General features: G+C 22.9%; 4 protein-coding genes across 6 annotated transcripts in view; 3 read left to right on the forward strand and 1 right to left on the reverse strand.

Moving 5' to 3' along the window:
* The first annotated feature begins 114 nt into the window (after positions 1-114).
* LOC122500343 (tRNA:m(4)X modification enzyme TRM13 homolog) lies at positions 115-3,602 on the forward strand. 2 transcript variants are annotated; one of them, XM_043609238.1, is made up of 8 exons: positions 115-609; positions 739-937; positions 1,191-1,381; positions 1,486-1,671; positions 2,043-2,282; positions 2,487-2,739; positions 2,881-3,086; positions 3,301-3,602. In XM_043609238.1, the coding sequence occupies exons 2-7, from the start codon at positions 780-782 to the stop codon at positions 3,056-3,058; spliced, it is 1,206 nt and encodes a 401-aa protein (XP_043465173.1). In that variant the 5' UTR covers positions 115-609; positions 739-779; the 3' UTR covers positions 3,059-3,086; positions 3,301-3,602. The 2 variants fall into 2 exon arrangements, with proteins under 2 accessions (XP_043465173.1, XP_043465174.1); XM_043609239.1 differs by having other exon boundaries at positions 115-512.
* On the forward strand, positions 3,418-5,125 carry LOC122500344. 2 transcript variants are annotated; one of them, XM_043609240.1, is made up of 3 exons: positions 3,418-3,602; positions 4,318-4,522; positions 4,813-5,125. In XM_043609240.1, the coding sequence occupies exons 2-3, from the start codon at positions 4,336-4,338 to the stop codon at positions 5,013-5,015; spliced, it is 390 nt and encodes a 129-aa protein (XP_043465175.1). In that variant the 5' UTR covers positions 3,418-3,602; positions 4,318-4,335; the 3' UTR covers positions 5,016-5,125. The 2 variants fall into 2 exon arrangements, with proteins under 2 accessions (XP_043465175.1, XP_043465176.1); XM_043609241.1 differs by lacking the exon at positions 3,418-3,602 and adding an exon at positions 3,668-3,809.
* Positions 5,126-5,133: 8 nt separating this feature from the next.
* On the forward strand, positions 5,134-5,451 carry LOC122500345. The gene has a single exon (XM_043609242.1). It carries the CDS (start codon positions 5,151-5,153, stop codon positions 5,328-5,330), a length of 180 nt encoding a protein of 59 aa, XP_043465177.1. The 5' UTR covers positions 5,134-5,150; the 3' UTR covers positions 5,331-5,451.
* A 3,988-nt stretch (positions 5,452-9,439) lies between these two features.
* Positions 9,440-17,328, reverse strand: part of LOC122500331 — a 38,698-nt gene continuing 30,809 nt past the window's right edge. Inside the window, exons 2-5 of the mRNA XM_043609216.1 lie at positions 12,753-12,898; positions 11,825-11,974; positions 10,096-10,248; positions 9,440-9,882 (exon numbers count right to left, since the gene is read on the reverse strand). Of these exons, the coding sequence (XP_043465151.1) occupies positions 9,845-9,882; positions 10,096-10,248; positions 11,825-11,974; positions 12,753-12,888 (477 nt within the window). The 5' untranslated portion in view covers positions 12,889-12,898 and the 3' untranslated portion in view covers positions 9,440-9,844. The remainder of the gene's footprint in view (positions 9,883-10,095; positions 10,249-11,824; positions 11,975-12,752; positions 12,899-17,328) is intronic.

A 17,328-nucleotide genomic window follows, 5' to 3' on the forward strand; every position in this document is an offset into this window, starting at 1 on the left:
AAATGTCAGACATTATTTTATTTACGACTTGTCCACTCTGTCCACCAATCAAAATGTTTCTTTTTTGAAAACCACTTCTGATTGGATAACATGCGCTTATTGCTCTTTAATTTTCAAATGTTGACAACTTGTGAACTTGACTTTGTTTTTGTGTCATTTTGTACACTTGTTTTTTTAATTATTTATTATCATTTTAAATAAATAAATAACGTAATAAGACTACTTGTGATGGGAAATATAAAAGAAGACTGAATATTCAACTGTTAATTCTAGACTGTAATTAGTTACATGAAGATTTTAATGAATTTAAATTTTGAGGTTGTGTTTCAATACTAGGAAAGAGTGAACAATTTTTTTATTGTTAATAAATTATCTTTATTGGTGTGGTTGGTGTAGTATCTCAAGTATATATTTGATAGTATAAATTTTATTTCTATCTACGATTGAAATTATACATATTCATTATTCAACTTATTGGATCATGACAGAAACACGTGTCTTTGACGTTTGAGGTGAATGTCCTACCGCACGAAGAAAAATTAACATAAATTTCAAATTTAAAACTCAATTGTTAATTTTTTCGAAAATTAAATTTGTTTTTTTAATAGGGTAATTTTATTTTATATAAATATATTTTTTCCAATGTATCTAATTATAAGTATTGATATTGTATCTTTTGTTCTTTATTTCTATATTTTAACAGTTTTAATAACAAATTATTTTGTCATTTATTTTCAGATTTTCGTTTTAAATATTTCTGACAATTGGAAAGTAAACAAATGGAGGGTGAACATTGTCAATATTTTGTTGAAAGGAAGAAGCGTTATTGTCGAATGACAGTGAAAAAGAATAATCGATTTTGCGGTGAACATCAACCGAATCAAAGTGAAAATTTATCTAAAAAACGAAGGATTGTGTGTCCTTTAGATTTCACGCAGTTAGTATTTTTTTTGAATTATTAAATTACTAGCAAAACTAAGTACCTACATACACTTATTGAAATTTAATAAATATTTATTACTTTTTAAAAAATATAATTTTAAATACAAAAATAAATAATAGATTATTTCTAAAAATTAAAACTGTAACTCTTATTGAGTTTTTTTTAATTTAAGGAAGAAAATTCGTAGACCATTTAAGATTTTGAATAATTTGATATTCTTCTAATGGTTTGGATCATTTTTTTTCAGCACATGCTATGAAAATAAATTGTCAAAGCACTTAAAGGTTTGCAACGCAAAAATAAAAGACGAGCCTGCTTATATTGTGAAGGGAATTAATTTGGGAGATGTGGATCTAATACAACCGACACATATTCGACTTTCGTTAATTGACCCATCGACAGTAAATTCTGTGATTGATAAAATTAATTCCGCTTATGGTATGAAAATAGTTTTACTAGTAAACTATTCTTTATTCAAATGTATTCAAATTAATTCTCATGTTTTTGTGATATGAAACTATTTTCTTTTTTTTTTTTTGCAGATCATTTACCGGAAATTTCGGAATTAATTTTAAGTCATGAAGTACTCACTGAAGAATTAAATAATCCCACTTATGGACATGCAGCAAGGAGACATTTATTACAAAATTCTTCACTGCTAGGACACTTGGAGAATTCTCAATTAATTCAAGATAACACCTGTTTCATTGAATTTGGCGCGGGAAGAGGTATGGAAACTAAACATAAATGCAGAAGAGAAAGTTATTAACAAAAAAATTAAGTATATGAATAAATTAATATTAATATTACTATTCATATTAATATTACTATTTATTTTAATATTACTATTCATATTAATATTAATATTAATATTCTTATACATAAATTAGTATTTATAAATATTTACTTTTTGTTGAAACAGTTTTTTGTAATTATTTTGCAACTATTTTGTAACAAAAAATCTTAAAAGGTCTAAATGCCCCTAAAAAGGCGTATTTAGGTCTTTTTATCAAAATATTCATAAATTAATAATAAAATTAAATTTTGTATTAGAAATCGAAAATCGAAATCGAAAATTAAATAAAATATTCAAATTCAGGAAAACTGACTTACTGGTTGGCGCAGGCGATTAAAGGACAAAGTGGATCTTCTATTTTGCTCGTCGATCGTTCGAGTCACAGACACAAGAAGGACAATAAACTGAAAAATGAAGATAATTCCTTAAACGTAAAGCGGATACGTGCGGACATTGCTGATTTGAAATTAAACAAAGTCGAAGAAATAGGAGAATCGAACTCAATAGTTGGAATTGCAAAACATCTCTGTGGTTGTGCAACAGGTAATTTAACTTTTCCTAAAATCCAAATTATTTATTCATTTATTTATTTTTTTTATTTTCCTATCTCTTAAAATTGATATTTTATTTTCTATTTTCATTCACCTAATATTGTTGTTTATTCATTTTAATTCTCTTAATTTTGATGTTTAATTATTTTTATTCTCTTAAACTTGATAAAAATGTTTATTATTTTCTTTTTTCCAGATTTGACTTTAAGATGTTTAGCGAAACACGATGAACCATCTTGTAAAGTTAATGGACTCATCATCGCCTTTTGCTGTCATCATCGCTGCGAATATTCATCCTACGTTGGCAAAGAATATTTACAAACTTGTAATTTTTCTGCCGACGAATTTCCAATTCTTTGCAGTATCGCAAGTTGGGCGACTTGTGGTTTTGAGAAGAATGCCAAACCGAAAAGTCACGACGTCACTTGTGAGCAAAAGGAAAAATTGGAGTAAGTGTTAATATGAGAATTATTTTAAAAACGGAAAAATTAGAGTCAGAATTTAGTGTTATAAGAAAAAAAGAATATGAATATAATTTATCTTGTAAAATTTGAAGTAAATTGTAAAAATTCCACTTTTCTTTTTTCAAGGAACGATCTAAAGATTTTCAAGGAGCGAGAAGAAATGGGAAGAAAGGTGAAAATGCTACTAAACTGGGGTCGATTGGAATTTCTAAAAAACGCCGGTTTCGATTGTCGGATAGTTTATTACACATCAATGGACGCTTCTTTAGAAAATGTCTGCATTATCGCAAAATTAGACAATTAGTTTCTTTTTGCAAACAAATGTTTATAAGGTAAAAAGTTTATATTAAAATAATATAATTAAGAAACATTTATATTAAAATAATATAATTAAGAAACATTTATATTAAAATATTGAAATAAACATTTATATTAAAATAATTAAACATTTAGAAATTAATTCTAAAAAAATTTTCTACTTTTGAATTTTTTTAACAAAATTTTTCTTTTTTTCATTTTTCTTTCAAGTTATCTGCTTTTTTCCAGTTTTCTTAAGTGAGCGTTTTCAATGCGCGTGACTTCTCGTGAATAACGTGAATGAAGTCACCTTTTTGAAAGCATGACGTTCCATCCCCACTACACAGTTTATATCCACCGCCCCGCCCAATACAAGTTGTGGAATGTAGTGGTCTCCCAAACAATTTATAAAATTAATTAAAATTTGTTTGTTAAATCGGGCAAATAATGTTCCAAATTATTTGTGGTTTGAAATTATGTTATAATAGAAATTTTTAATTGATTTTCCATCAATTGAAGTGGTGAAAAATCGACATTACTTTCTTTTAATGGTACGTATATCGTTGTATTGTATCTGTTTTACAAACCTTTACGATAACTCATTAATTACAAACCGTCAGCCACGCTGCACATATTTTTACTTTCTATTTGAAAAATTGGAAAAATTGTAAACAAAAAGATTAAAAGTGTTTAATTATTGTTTATTGATGATGGGATTTTCTTTTATTCGCTAACGGTGTTTTTTGAAAAATTCCAGTGTTTGTATTTTTTATTATTTTATTTCTTCATTGTAATGAATATGATTGTCGCCACGCCTTTGCCGGCCTAATTATTCACTTTTTACGCAGTTCTTCATTTAAAATTGATTATTTTTGAGTAATTGAATAATATTTTTTTTATTTTTACCGCCTATAGAGAATAAAATATGTTGAAGTTTTTTTATTTTAATTTCTAAATAAAAATACCGTAGTGATAAAATTCAAATTTTTGGAGTAAATTTGTTATTCAGCAACTTCGTAATCAAAGATTATTGTGTTTATTTTATTTTTTATTATTAAACCACGATTAAAATATTTATTCAATTTTAATTGATTTAAATTTAATTTAGTTTAATTCAATTGTAAATAAACTTTTAATTTAATATTATTTAATTGGATTTTATTTTGATCGGATTTAAAAGAATAGCGAATCAATTTCAATATTTTGAAAGAAATTGTTTAAAATAAGATCTTTTGAGTTAAATATTCTCCTGTTTCTTTTTTCCAGAAATAATTAAGTTATAAAATGTCAGTTCTAGACGATCGCACTGAATATCTAAAATATAATACTGGACCCAAACTATTTGGTGATTTCACCCCATTTTACGTGACCATCACTATTTGTTCAGTTATTGGAATTTTTCTCATAATTTTGAACGTAACATTTTGCTGGTGTTCACGTCATCGAAGATATTGGCAAGACAGGCACACAGGTAAATGGATAATTTAATTCAAATAAAATAAAAATAGAATAGGAAAATTAAAATAGAAAAAGAAAATAAAAATCGAAACATAAAATAAAAATCGAAAAAGAAAATAGAAATACATAAATAAAAATAAAACAAGAAAGGAAAATAATTGAAATAAAATTAAAATAAATTAAAAATAAAGAAATAAAATTAAAATAAATAAAGTTAAAGTAAATAAAATTGAAATAAAATAAAAATTTTTTTTCTTAAAATTAATAAATAAAAATTCCTAACTGATAAAATTTCGTTCTCAGGTAACCGGTGGATTCAGCCGCTTTGGTCAGTGACGCCACACAATAATCCACCTCTCGATTTAACGGAATTAGAAAAAGGAACTCAAAACTACGTTCATCATCGGCCACAAATTATTGAGGACTATCAAAAAGACGAATTAGACGTAGCAACAACACATCCCGAAGAATATATAGAATTACATAAACGAGAAAGTGAAATCTAAGCCATTCCATATTTTTTACACTGCCATTGTACAAAATCTATACAGATATATCTTTTTTTTATTATCTGCCTAGTTAAGTACAGAGCCAAAAAAAAAAAAAACAGAGGTACGCACAAAACCAAAAAAAAAGTAAAAATGGGATTACATGTCTTTTGGCCGGCGAGTGCTTGCTTGACTCTCTTCGTTGTTGGAGTCATAATGGTATTATTAAAGCATGGACCGAGATTTTGCAAAACGCGAAATGTCGCTTTTCCCTCCGACGAGGAATGGGAAGAAAAGACATATTCACGAAAAATCTCCGTCTCTATGGCTTGAAAATGAAATTAAAAAAAAACTTTTTCAAACTTTTTTATACAGTGGAAATTTTAACTTTTGAAACATGTTTCTATTTTTTATCTTGAGCATTTCGTTTAAGTATTTTTTTAATGAAACACTTTAAACATTTTATTACAGACTTTTAATATTTAACTACAGACTTTTAATAGTCACAGTAAATTTTTTTAATATTTAATTAAATACTTTTACTATTTAATTAAATGCTTTTTAACTTCAAAATAAATTTAAAAAATAATAAAAATATTTTAGTAGAAACTTTATTTAAATATTTTTAAATTTTAATTACTAATATTTTTTAACTTCAAAGTAAATTGAAAGAATAATAAGAATTAATTTTTGTGTGTATAGAAAAGAAAAACAAATACTTAAACGAAATGATTTAATTTAGACTAAATACTTCTAACATTTAATTAAATATTCGTAATATTCAATCAGTTGATAATTAAATACTTTTTAAGTTCAAGATATGTAAATTTTTAAAAAAATTTAAAAAACCAAATTTTTCTGTGTAATAATAGAAAAGAAACAAAAACCTAAACGAAATGTTTCTAAAAGTTAAAAATTCTACATTTATTTCTAAAAAAAAAATATTCTATCAAAAAAAAAATTATTAATTAGTAATGCATGTCACGCTTTTGAAATTATTGCAATTTACATTTTTTAAAAATGTATAACTTAATTTTAGATAGAAGCTTTACAAACACTCCGTCCATTTTTAGAGACTTCTATAAACATATTTTCCAAAAGAAAAAAAAATATTTTTTATGAAATTTAAAAAAAGAACAATTGTTTAAAGCAATTGTTAAACAGATTTTTTACCAATATTATATTCTAGATGTTTATGAACAAATTTTTTTTATCCACTTTTGTGGGAAAATGAATCTCAGCCTTTTTACCAATAAAAGTAATATCGAATAGTTTTGTAAGAAATTAGATTTTTCTAATGTATAACATTTTATACCAGACAAGTTCAAAGACAATTTTTATTGTATTAAGTGGAAAATGTTTTTTAATATGTGATTATAAATTTTTAATAAATTTATATTCGTCTTGAAATGTTTTTTTATTAATTATATAATGCAAAAAAAACCTAATGAAATAAGCAATTTGATATTTCAGGTGTTATTATAATTTTGAATATTAAATAATTAAATTCTTGAATAGAATTTTATTGAAATTATAAAAAAACAATTGTTTTCGAAGAATTTTTTTATTTTTGCAAAAAATAGATTTTTTTTGAAATTTTATTAAATTATTTATTGAATTTCTTCGACGAATTCTATTAGTTAAGAAAATGATTTAAATATTATAAAGAATTTTACCAAATTTTTTGAAACTAATTTAATTATTATGAAAAATATAGCAATTTTTAAAAATAATTGAATTCCCACAAAGGATTTTATTATTTATAAAAATAATTGAATTCCTGCTAAAAATTTTGTTATTTCTGAAAATAATTGAATTAATATAAAGAATTAATATCAAAATTTTTGAAAATGAATGAATTATTTGGAAGTATTTTATTTAAAATATAAAAAAAAATTGAATTTTTGCGATGAATTTTATTACTTATGAAAATAATTGATATTCTGAGAAGAATTTTATTATTGTTGATGAAAATAATTTAATTCTTGCGAAGAATTTTATTAAAATTTCCAAAAATAATAAATAATTATAACTAATTAGTCAATAAGTGAATTTTTCGAAATTCCGAATCTAAAATAATTCAAATATCGATTTTGAGATTTGAAAATAAAAAAATTTCGTAATTAGCATAATAATAAAAATAAATTATTTTATCCTAACATTTGTTGGTTTATAATAATTAATTAATAATAATTAATTTATAATATTTCTTCAAAATGTTATAAATTTTAATATAAAAGAATGTGTAGTATATAATTTTTATTTATTGACAACACCGGGTTTGTGTTACACACGTAGATTACAGTTTTATTTTCATATAATTTTGTAGAATGATAGTATTTGCAAATTTGACGCACTGACGTACTCTTACTTGTATTTATTTTTTTTTCTTTGTTATTCAAATATAATCCACTGGACTAAATATCGAAATGTATATGGGATTCCATAAAATTTCAAAAAGTAATTACATTTTTTTTTTGTCGCAACAGTGTTGTTTCTTTTTCTTTCTTTTTTTTCATTATTTTTATTTTATTTTTCTTCTTCTTCTTTTTTTTCCTTTTATTTTAAATTTGAACTCTTTGCTTTAATAGCAAAACTGCGGCGATGATGCCCTTTTAAAAAAAAACTTAACGAGTAAAAATGCACAACTTAAGAGTGGCAACTACCGAGCTAACGAGCTTAAACTATGTAATAATTACATAAAGTCTCTTAGCGAAAATTTCACTCGATATTTGTGTTCAGAGAAAGAAAGATAAAAATATCGAGAGTCACGAGAGATCACTTTTGACTATCGAGTTTCTTTTCATTTTAAATTAATCAAAATATTTTTCTTTTAATTAATATAGTCAAATTTTTATTTTTTTCTACAAAAAAAAAAAAAGTTTTTTCGTAAATAACTTTTTTTTAATACAATTTCTCTTCTCTTAATTTCCATTTTTGAAATTTTTTTTAATAATTAGTTTATTTTCGCTAAGAATAAGAGTCAAAAATCTATGAGTAGCACTTCTACTGTCGACAAATTCGACGAAAACAATTTTTTTTTATTTCCTTTCATTTTTCTATTTGTAATCGAGCACTAATGCTATGTTACAAATGCATTTTTAACATTTAAAAATTTCCCATTGAAAAAACTCGTGGAGATTAAATTTCTCGCTCCATTTTCAAAATTCAATTTTTTTTCAATTTTCTTTTGAATCACTTTTTTTTGCAATTCAATTTAAAAATTGAAATTTAAATTCAATTTTCTTGAATTTTGAGGATCTTCGATTCATTGATTGAATGTGTAGAAAACTTTAAATTTTTTCCCGAAAGAAAAAGGACTAAAAAAATACACTTTATTAAAATTCATTTTAGTCTTTGATTATTTTATTTTAAAAAATGTTTAAAAATATTTTTAACTATTCTTTAATGTTAAAAGTCGTTTTAAATATTTTTTTTTTCAAAAATGAATTGAAAATCCAGTTTTTCGAAAATTTTTTCTATGGGATTTTTGATAGAACTACGTAGTGATTTAGGATTTGGAAGAGTCTTAGTGAAACATAGGAAGCTATTAATCTATTAATAGATTTCTTTTTTAATGATGATATGGAGAATTTTACTTTTATGTGTCTTCATTAAAAAAAAGAACCTTCTAAATGATTTTGCTAATTCGACTCAGTTCTCAGATATTTATACAAATTTATTTTACCCAAAAAAAAGTGTTCGATTTTAAAATTACTTTTGATTTCCTTTTCTTTTGTATATTTAAAAAAATGAGAGAATTTTCCTTTTTTTGATAATTATATGTATATGTTTATTGTATTTCAATTTGATTTTCGAGATAAGTCTCTAGGTTTTACTATTTATACCGTACATTTCTAACGTTAATCGATTTTTTTTTCATGGAAGATAGTAAAAACGTTCAACATTTGATTTTCCTGCTCAGCGGCGATTGCTCGAAATTTTCGAGAATATTTTTAAAATGTTAAAGAAAAATAAACTATTCGAAAATAATGTTCAAAAAAAAAATCTCACTAGTTTTTTCTATTTTCGTTACTTTTCTATTTTAATGATGACAGTATTCTTTTCTTTTTTTCTTTTGATTAAAAATGACAACAAAATTGATTCCTTTAGTCTATTATTATTAATCTTATTCTATTAAAATGTAATTTTGTAATTTGTAGAAATATAAATTTTGGTGGGGGCGTTTTTTTTCATTCCAGAGGAATTCAGAGCTTTCATAATTGACAGTTCCTCGAGAATAAAAAAAAAAAAAAATTTGGATGAATTTGAGAAACGGAAACACTTTTTTTCAGTCGAATTAATATCTACTCAATTCACCGCATTTTTTTCGTCTTTTTTCCAAAAAAAAATGAGTTAAAAAATTTGGAACGTTAGAAAGTTTTCTAAAAAAAAGAAGACGTCGCCTTTACTAGCTCAGAGGATAGTAAATAGAAAGCTCATAAATCATTAATCAATATATATTTTTAATATATATTTTTTGGCCACAAAAAATGGAAGCGATCCTCAGACTCTTGTGTCTTTTTTTTTATACTGACGACGATCGTTTTAAAAACGACGAGATTAGCAATGATAAATTGAAGAGCTTTGTCCTCGGGGGGGAATTCGAGGTACAAAGTGGGTGCCTTTGAACAGAAGTTCTTTTTTTTGTGTGTGTTTTTGTATGTGAAGATATGAACTTTCTGCGGATGGGCATAATATCTGATTTTCGAGTTTTCTTTCCTCTCTCTGCAGTCGGATGATGAATCAATATTACACTGAGAAAACAGCAGGATCTGATTTCATTGTTCGTTGTGAAAGATGATCGCCGTCAACGGTGAGTGAAACGACGATTCTCTCAAGAAATTTTACTGCTTACCTGATTTTTGTTTGTTCGATCGATCACCTAAAAATAAAAGAAAAAGTTTTATTTTTTGAATAATATATATATAGAAATTAGAACAAAGAAAAATCAAATAATTTAGATTAAAAAATAAAATCATCAAAGTACAATTCATCTAAAGACTCTCATTTTCGTAAAAAAAATGTTAAAAATTAGAACAAAAAAGAAAAAAATTGAAATATATAGAACAAAAAAAAAAAAAATGGAAGAAAATACCTTTTGATTTCTTTGTATTAGTTTCAGGTTTGCACCTCTTCGTGACGCGTCGCGATTTTTCACAGGACGTGTCACTGTTCGCCTTCAGGGTGTCGATTCTTGCCATCCATTGATTCTCGCATGCCATCCACGAGCCTCTTTCATATCGGCAAGCTGATTCCACGCATATAATCAAATCACCATAAATTCCGTTATCATAATTCCTCAATTAAAATTATTAAATATTACAATACCCTTTCTTATTTGGAAAAAAATGTTTGCTTTCAAAAGAAGAAGATTATTTTTTTATTTCAAGTATTATTCTAGATATTATTTTAAATATTATTTTTGGGACTTCTATTTTTTTCATAGAAGGAAAATTAAATAAATAAAAAATATATTAATAATCGTTGCATTCCGGATATAAATTTTATCAAAATCAGTTGAAAATAATTAATTATAATTTAAATTAATTTAAAATAATTTATAATTCCGGCGAAGAATTTTATTATTTTTCAAAATAATTGAATTCCCAGGAAGAATTTTATTATTTTTCAGAATAATTGAATTCTTGTAAAGAATTTTTTTATTTATGAAAATAATTGAATTCTTGTAAAAAATTTTATTAATATTTTTGAAAATAATTGAATTCTTGCAAAAGATTTTAATGAAATTTCGAAGAATAATTGAATTTCTGCTAAGAATTTTACTACATATGAAAATAATCGAATTCTTGTAAAGAATTTTTTATTTATGAAAATAATTGAATTCTTGTGAAGAATTTTATTAATATTTTAAAAAATAATTGAATTTATGTAAAGAATTTTAGTATTTATGAAAATAATTGAATTGTTACAAAGAATTTTATTGAAATTGATCAAAATTTTTGAATTCTCGACAAGAATTTTATTATTTATAAAAGTTTTTGAATTCCTGACAAGGATTTTATAATTTATGAAAATTTTTGAAACATTGACAAGGATTTTATTATTTTTATGAAAATAATTGAATTTCAATAAATAATTTCATTATTTTTGAAAATAACTGAATTCTTGTGAAGAATTTTATTGCAATTTTTCAAAATTTTCAAATTCTTGACAATAATTTTATTATTTATGAAAATAAATGAATTTCTGCGAAGAATTTTATTATTTATCAAAATAATTGAATACTTTTTATTAAAATTTTTAAAAGTAATTGAATTGCTGCGAAAAATATTATTATTTATTAAAATAATCAAATTTCTGGAAAGAATTTTGTTATTTATGAAAATAATTAAATTCTTCCAAAGAATTTTATTACAATTTTTAAAAATTTTTGAATTCTTGACCAGAATTTCATTATTTATGAAAATAATTGAATTTCATCGAAAAATTTAATTATTTTTGAAAATTAGATTCTTGTGAAGAATTTTATTAACATTTTTAGAAATAATTTAATTTCTGCGAAGAATTTTATTATTTAAAAAATAATTGAATTATTTCGATGAATATTATTCAAAATTTATAAAATAATCAAATTTTTTAGAAGAATTTTATTATTTACTAAAATAATTGAATTTTACCGAAGAATATGATTTAAAAATCATATTCTGTCGAGGATTTATATTAAAATTTTATTGAAAATAATTGAAATCTTAAAAAAATTGTATCAAAACGTTAATAGTTTTAAAAATAAATGAATAATAAAATAAATTAAGAGAAAAAAAATTTCGTTAATTAAAGAAGAATTGAGTTAAAAAAATAGCTACCTTTTCTGCATTTCTTCGAAATGGTTTTTGATGGTTCGCATCCTTTGTCTCCCTTTTTCAAAGTGAGGGTTCGAGCGCGTGTATTGGTCTTGGGATCACATTCTGACCATTCACCTTTGGAATATCTGCACGATGTCGAGCTGCCGGATCCTGTAAAAACGGAAGTGCTATCATATGTGTACAATCTTGCTCTTTTACAGCCACCGAGATTGCAAACTTTATTGACAACATCATCTGGGCTCAACAATGTTATAGAAAAAACTCTCGCATAAAGATAACAACGTTTCTTATTCATTTTGCAAAAAAAACCCTCTTCCTTTTTTTCATTATTCTACTCTCATCAAATTTATAAATTTTTTCAAAATTAAATCCATTTTAGAAAAACAATACTTGCTTTTTGATTAAAACCCAAAAAGTTTTTCTAATTATTCAGTGACAAAAAGGTGCAAAATACGGATTTAGGCTTTTCTGTTACAAAATAATTCAAAAAACGTTTTTTTTATTACCAAATAATAAAAAAAAATTTTTTTATTAAAAAATAATAGAAAATAAATAAAATCAAAAATTATGAAACTTTAAATTTAAACCAAAACTATAGAAAATAATAAATTCCTTTCGGAAAAAAAGAATTAAATTTCGAATTTTATCTAATCTTGAATTTTCTTTTAGTTTTAATTTTCAATAAATAAAAATTTAATTTCCAATACAATTTCAATATGGAAAATTAGCCGAGAACTTGATTAATTGCAATGGTTTCATGTAGGTGCAGTATAATAATTAATTATTGACAGAATAGTTTAGCATGGAATAACTTGAGAAATTTTTTTTGCAAATAATTTTGCATTATAATTATTGGAAATTAGAGCCGGTAACAAAGGTTGAAAATTAATAATGAGAGTCGATTTTAATTAATTAAATTAATCCCTACCGCGTTGAGTATTGGTGGCGCGACCTATTCGAACAAGAACTTCCTTATCGTTTTCTTCCCACAGGTCTGCGGTTGCTGTGGTGATCATTATCGACAGAACGAGTCCTACTAAAATCAAACTCCACCACAACTTCATCTTGAATTACCTGCAAAAAAAAGAAAGAAAAAAGAGGAATTAATTTTTTTGACTATCGTAGGCATAATTATTATCATAAATTACATATTCGCTGAAAATTTTTACTAAATATTGAATGATTATATCAGAAACTGAAATATACAAAAATAATTGAATTTCTGCAAATAATTATATTATTTATGAAAATAATTTAATTTTTGAGAAGAATTTGAACAAAATTTTTGAAAATAATTGAATTCTTGAGAAGAGTTTTTCTAAATTTTTTATAAATAATTGCGATTTCTTGGGAAGAATTTTATTAAAATTTTGAAAATAAAAATTGATTTCCTGAGAATAATTTTTTTTATTCACGAAAATTATTGAAATCCTCGGAAGAATTTTATTAAAATTGTTTAAAATAATTGAAATTTGCGAAGAATTTTAATAAAATTTTGAAGAATAATTGAATTTCTGTTAAGAATTTTATTATTCATGAAAATAATTAAATTGGTTCTTAATAAGTGGATTTTTAAAATTTTCATGATTATGAAATTATTCAAAAACTGTGAATTGATATTTGAAAATACAAAATTTTGTAACATGCATAATAATAATAAATTAAATATAGTGTTCGCGCGTAACATTTGCTAATTGATAATAATAATTAATTAAATTTAAAAATATAATATTCACGTTGAGAGGAAAATTAGAATTAAAATGCGACTTTTGAGAAAAAAATACGAGTTTTTCGAAAACAATAATTGGACAAGAGAGTCTTTCATTACAGAGAGATTATAAGACAGGGATTAATCACTGGCCAATTAGTTCGACTTTTTCTGAATTCGAGAATGTCGCTTTTTTCCCCCCCGTTGAAATAATTGGCATTTCAGAGATCTCAATAATAATTAAACCACTCGTTTGGATTTTGACTCGTGAAATTCGATAAATAGTCAAAGGTTTCCGAATCTATTGCGAAATAAAAGAGAATAAAAATTTTTTTTTTTGCTCAAAAGAGAAAATAATTTTTAGCTCGAAATAAAAAGAATAATAATATTTTACTTAGAAAAAGAAGAAAATATTTTACTCATAAAAAGAAGAAAATATTTTACAAGAAAAAGAAGAAAATATTTAACTCGAAAAAGAAGAAAATATTTTACTCGAAAAAATAAAATAATTTTTTGCTCCAAAAAGGAAAAAAATTTTGTTCACAAACAATATTTGTTTAAAAAAGAAAAAATTTTCTACTCTTTTTCATTTCAAAATATTCCGGACTTACGATAAAGTATTATAAAAATTAAATTAAAACGTAAAAGTATAGAAAAATTTTCTTTTTACTTTGCACACTTCATTCATTGGCAAAAGTGAATTACGAGTCTATAGAGGAAGAGATTAATTAATCAAAACTTAAAAACTTGATTTTCCGCCTGTTCTTTATTTTGCCCTACTTTTACTCTTTGTTTCAGAATTGGCTTTCTTCGCAGTTAATAATAATAATACCACTTAGGAATTGAAAATTCCCCATTGGGAATTATTCTAACAGTTCAAGTAGCCTGGCAACTTCAAAGTTGACCCTCTCTCTCTGAGTAAGAAAAGATGAAGAAGAAAAAAATTACAATTCATTACATATTTCCAGCCAGAATCACAAAAGGATCAAGAGAATCAAAAAAAGGAACTTTTCTACAATTTAATCATCTGCGAAAAAAATCTTATATTATGGGTTATTTTTTCTAAATTGATTTTTAAGGAAGGAAAAAATCTTTGAGGAGGAAAAATCTTTAACAAAAAAAAAAATTTTTGACGAAAGAAAAAATATTTAACGAAGAAAAAAAACTTTAACGAAGGAAAAATTCTTTGACAAAGGGAAACAATCGTAAACGAAAACAAAATTAAAAAATTAAGAAAGAATGAATCTTTAACGAAGGAAAATCCTTAACGAAGGAAAAAATCTTTAACGAAAAGAAAATTCTAAAAATTTAGAAAGAAGGAAATTTAATTATTTTTAAAAATGTTAATATAATTCTTCACAAGAATTCAATTATTTGACGAATTAAGGAACTCTTAGCAAACATTCAAATTATTTTGATAAATAATCAAATTCTTTGCAGGAATTCAATTATTTTCAACAATATTAAAAGTTTTCGCAAAAATTAAATTATTTCAACAGTTTTAATAATATTCTTCGCAAGAAATCAATTATTTACAAAAATATTGATAAAATTCTTTATAATAATTCAATTATTTTTAAAATTAATAAACTTTTTTGAAAAAATTCAATTTTTTTCAAAAATATTGATAAAATTCATTATAATAATTCAATTTTTTTTATAAATAATGAAATTCTTTGAAAGAATTCAATTATTTTGATAAATAATAAAATTCTTTGAAAGAATTCAAGTATTTACAAACATATTTATAAAATTCTTTATAATAATTCAATTATTTTCAGAAATAACAAGATTCTTTGTAGGAATTCAATTATATTCACAAGTTTTGCTCAAAATCCTTTATAATGATTCAATTATTTTCAGAAATAACAAAATTTTTTGTAGGAATTCAATTATTTTAAAAATTAATTAAATTTTTTGAAAAAATTCAATTATTTACAAAAATTTTGATAAAATTCTTTATAATATAATTCAATTATTTTCAGAAATAACAAAATTCTTTGTGGAAATTTAATTATTTTTAAAATTAAATTATTTACAAAAATGTTGATAAAGTTTTAAATAATAATTCAATTATTTTGATAAATAATAAAATTCTTTGAAAGAATTCAATTATTTTCAGAAATAACAAGATTCTTTGTAGGAATTTAATTATATTCACAAGTTTTGCTAAAATTCTTTATAATGATTCAATTATTTTCAGAAATAACAAAATTTTTTGTAGGAATTCAATTATTTTAAAAATTAATAAATTTTTTTGAAAAAATTCAATTATTTACAAAAATTTTGATAAAATTCTTTATAATATAATTCAATTATTTTCAGAAATAACAAAATTCTTTGTGGAAATTTAATTATTTTTAAAATTAAATTATTTACAAAAATGTTGATAAAGTTTTAAATAATAATTCAATTATTTTGATAAATAATAAAATTCTTTGAAAGAATTCAATTATTTTCAGAAATAACAAGATTCTTTGTAGGAATTTAATTATATTCACAAGTTTTGCTAAAATTCTTTATAATGATTCAATTATTTTCAGAAATAACAAAATTTTTTGTAGGAATTCAATTATTTTAAAAATTAATAAATTTTTTTGAAAAAATTCAATTTTTTTGATAAATAATGAAATTCTTTGAAAGAATTCAATTATTTAAAAAAATATTGATAAAATTCTTTGTAGTATAATTCAATTATTTTCAGAAATAACAAAATTCTTTGTGGGAATTTAATAAATTTTAAAATTAAATTATTTACAAAAATATTGATAAAGTTCTAAATAATAATTCAATTATTTTGATAAATATTGAAATCCTTTTGACAGAATTCAATTATTTTGATAAATAATAATATTCTTTGAATTAATTCAATTATTTACAAAAATATTGATAAAATTCTTTATAATAATTTAATTCTTTTTAAAATTAATAACATTTTTTGAAAGAATTTAATTATTTACAAAAATATTGATAAAATTCTTTATAATAATTAAATTATTTTGATAAATAATGAAATTCTTTGAAGGAATTCAAATATTTTGATAAATAATAAAATTTTTTGAAAGAATTCAATTATTTTTATTATTAATAAAATTATTTGAAAGAATTAAATTATTTTGATATATAATAAAATTCTTTGAAAGAATTCAATTATTTTGTTAAATAATAAAATTCTATTTTAAATTATATTCTTCGAAGAAATTCAATTATTTTCAAAAATATTTACAATATTATTCTCAAGAATGCAATTATTTTTAGTAATAACAAAATTCTTCTTTGAAATTAAATTTTTTTTATAATTAATAAAATCTATTGCAATATTTCACGTATTTTCATCAATAATAAAATTTTTTGCAGAAATTTAATCATTCTAAAATTTTTTAATAATTTTCTTTCAACGATGGAAAAAATCTTTAACAAAATGAGAATTCTTTAACGAAGGAAAAAATCTTTGACGAAAGAGAAAATCTTTAACGAAAGAAAAAATCTTTAACGAAAAGAAAATTCTTTAATGAAGTAAAAAATCTTGAACGAAAAGAAAATTCGAAAAATTTAGAAAGAATGAAACTTTAACGAAAAGAAAAAATCTTGAACGAAAAAAAAAATTCGAATAATTTAGAGAGAACGTAAAAGCGATGGATCATTATATTCCATTCTCATTTCTTCAATGAAGTGTATACAATATCTATATTTTCCAGAGAGCTTTTTTCATTATTAATCGCATGTTATACTTAAAAATAATTGGAGCGAGATAGAAGATTCACAACCTCCGGGGTCAGCTTCACTATTCCGTTTT

This window comes from Leptopilina heterotoma, unplaced genomic scaffold, assembly GCF_015476425.1.
Source record: "Leptopilina heterotoma isolate Lh14 unplaced genomic scaffold, ASM1547642v1 Lhet_183, whole genome shotgun sequence".
Classification (NCBI taxonomy): Eukaryota; Metazoa; Arthropoda; class Insecta; order Hymenoptera; family Figitidae; genus Leptopilina; species Leptopilina heterotoma.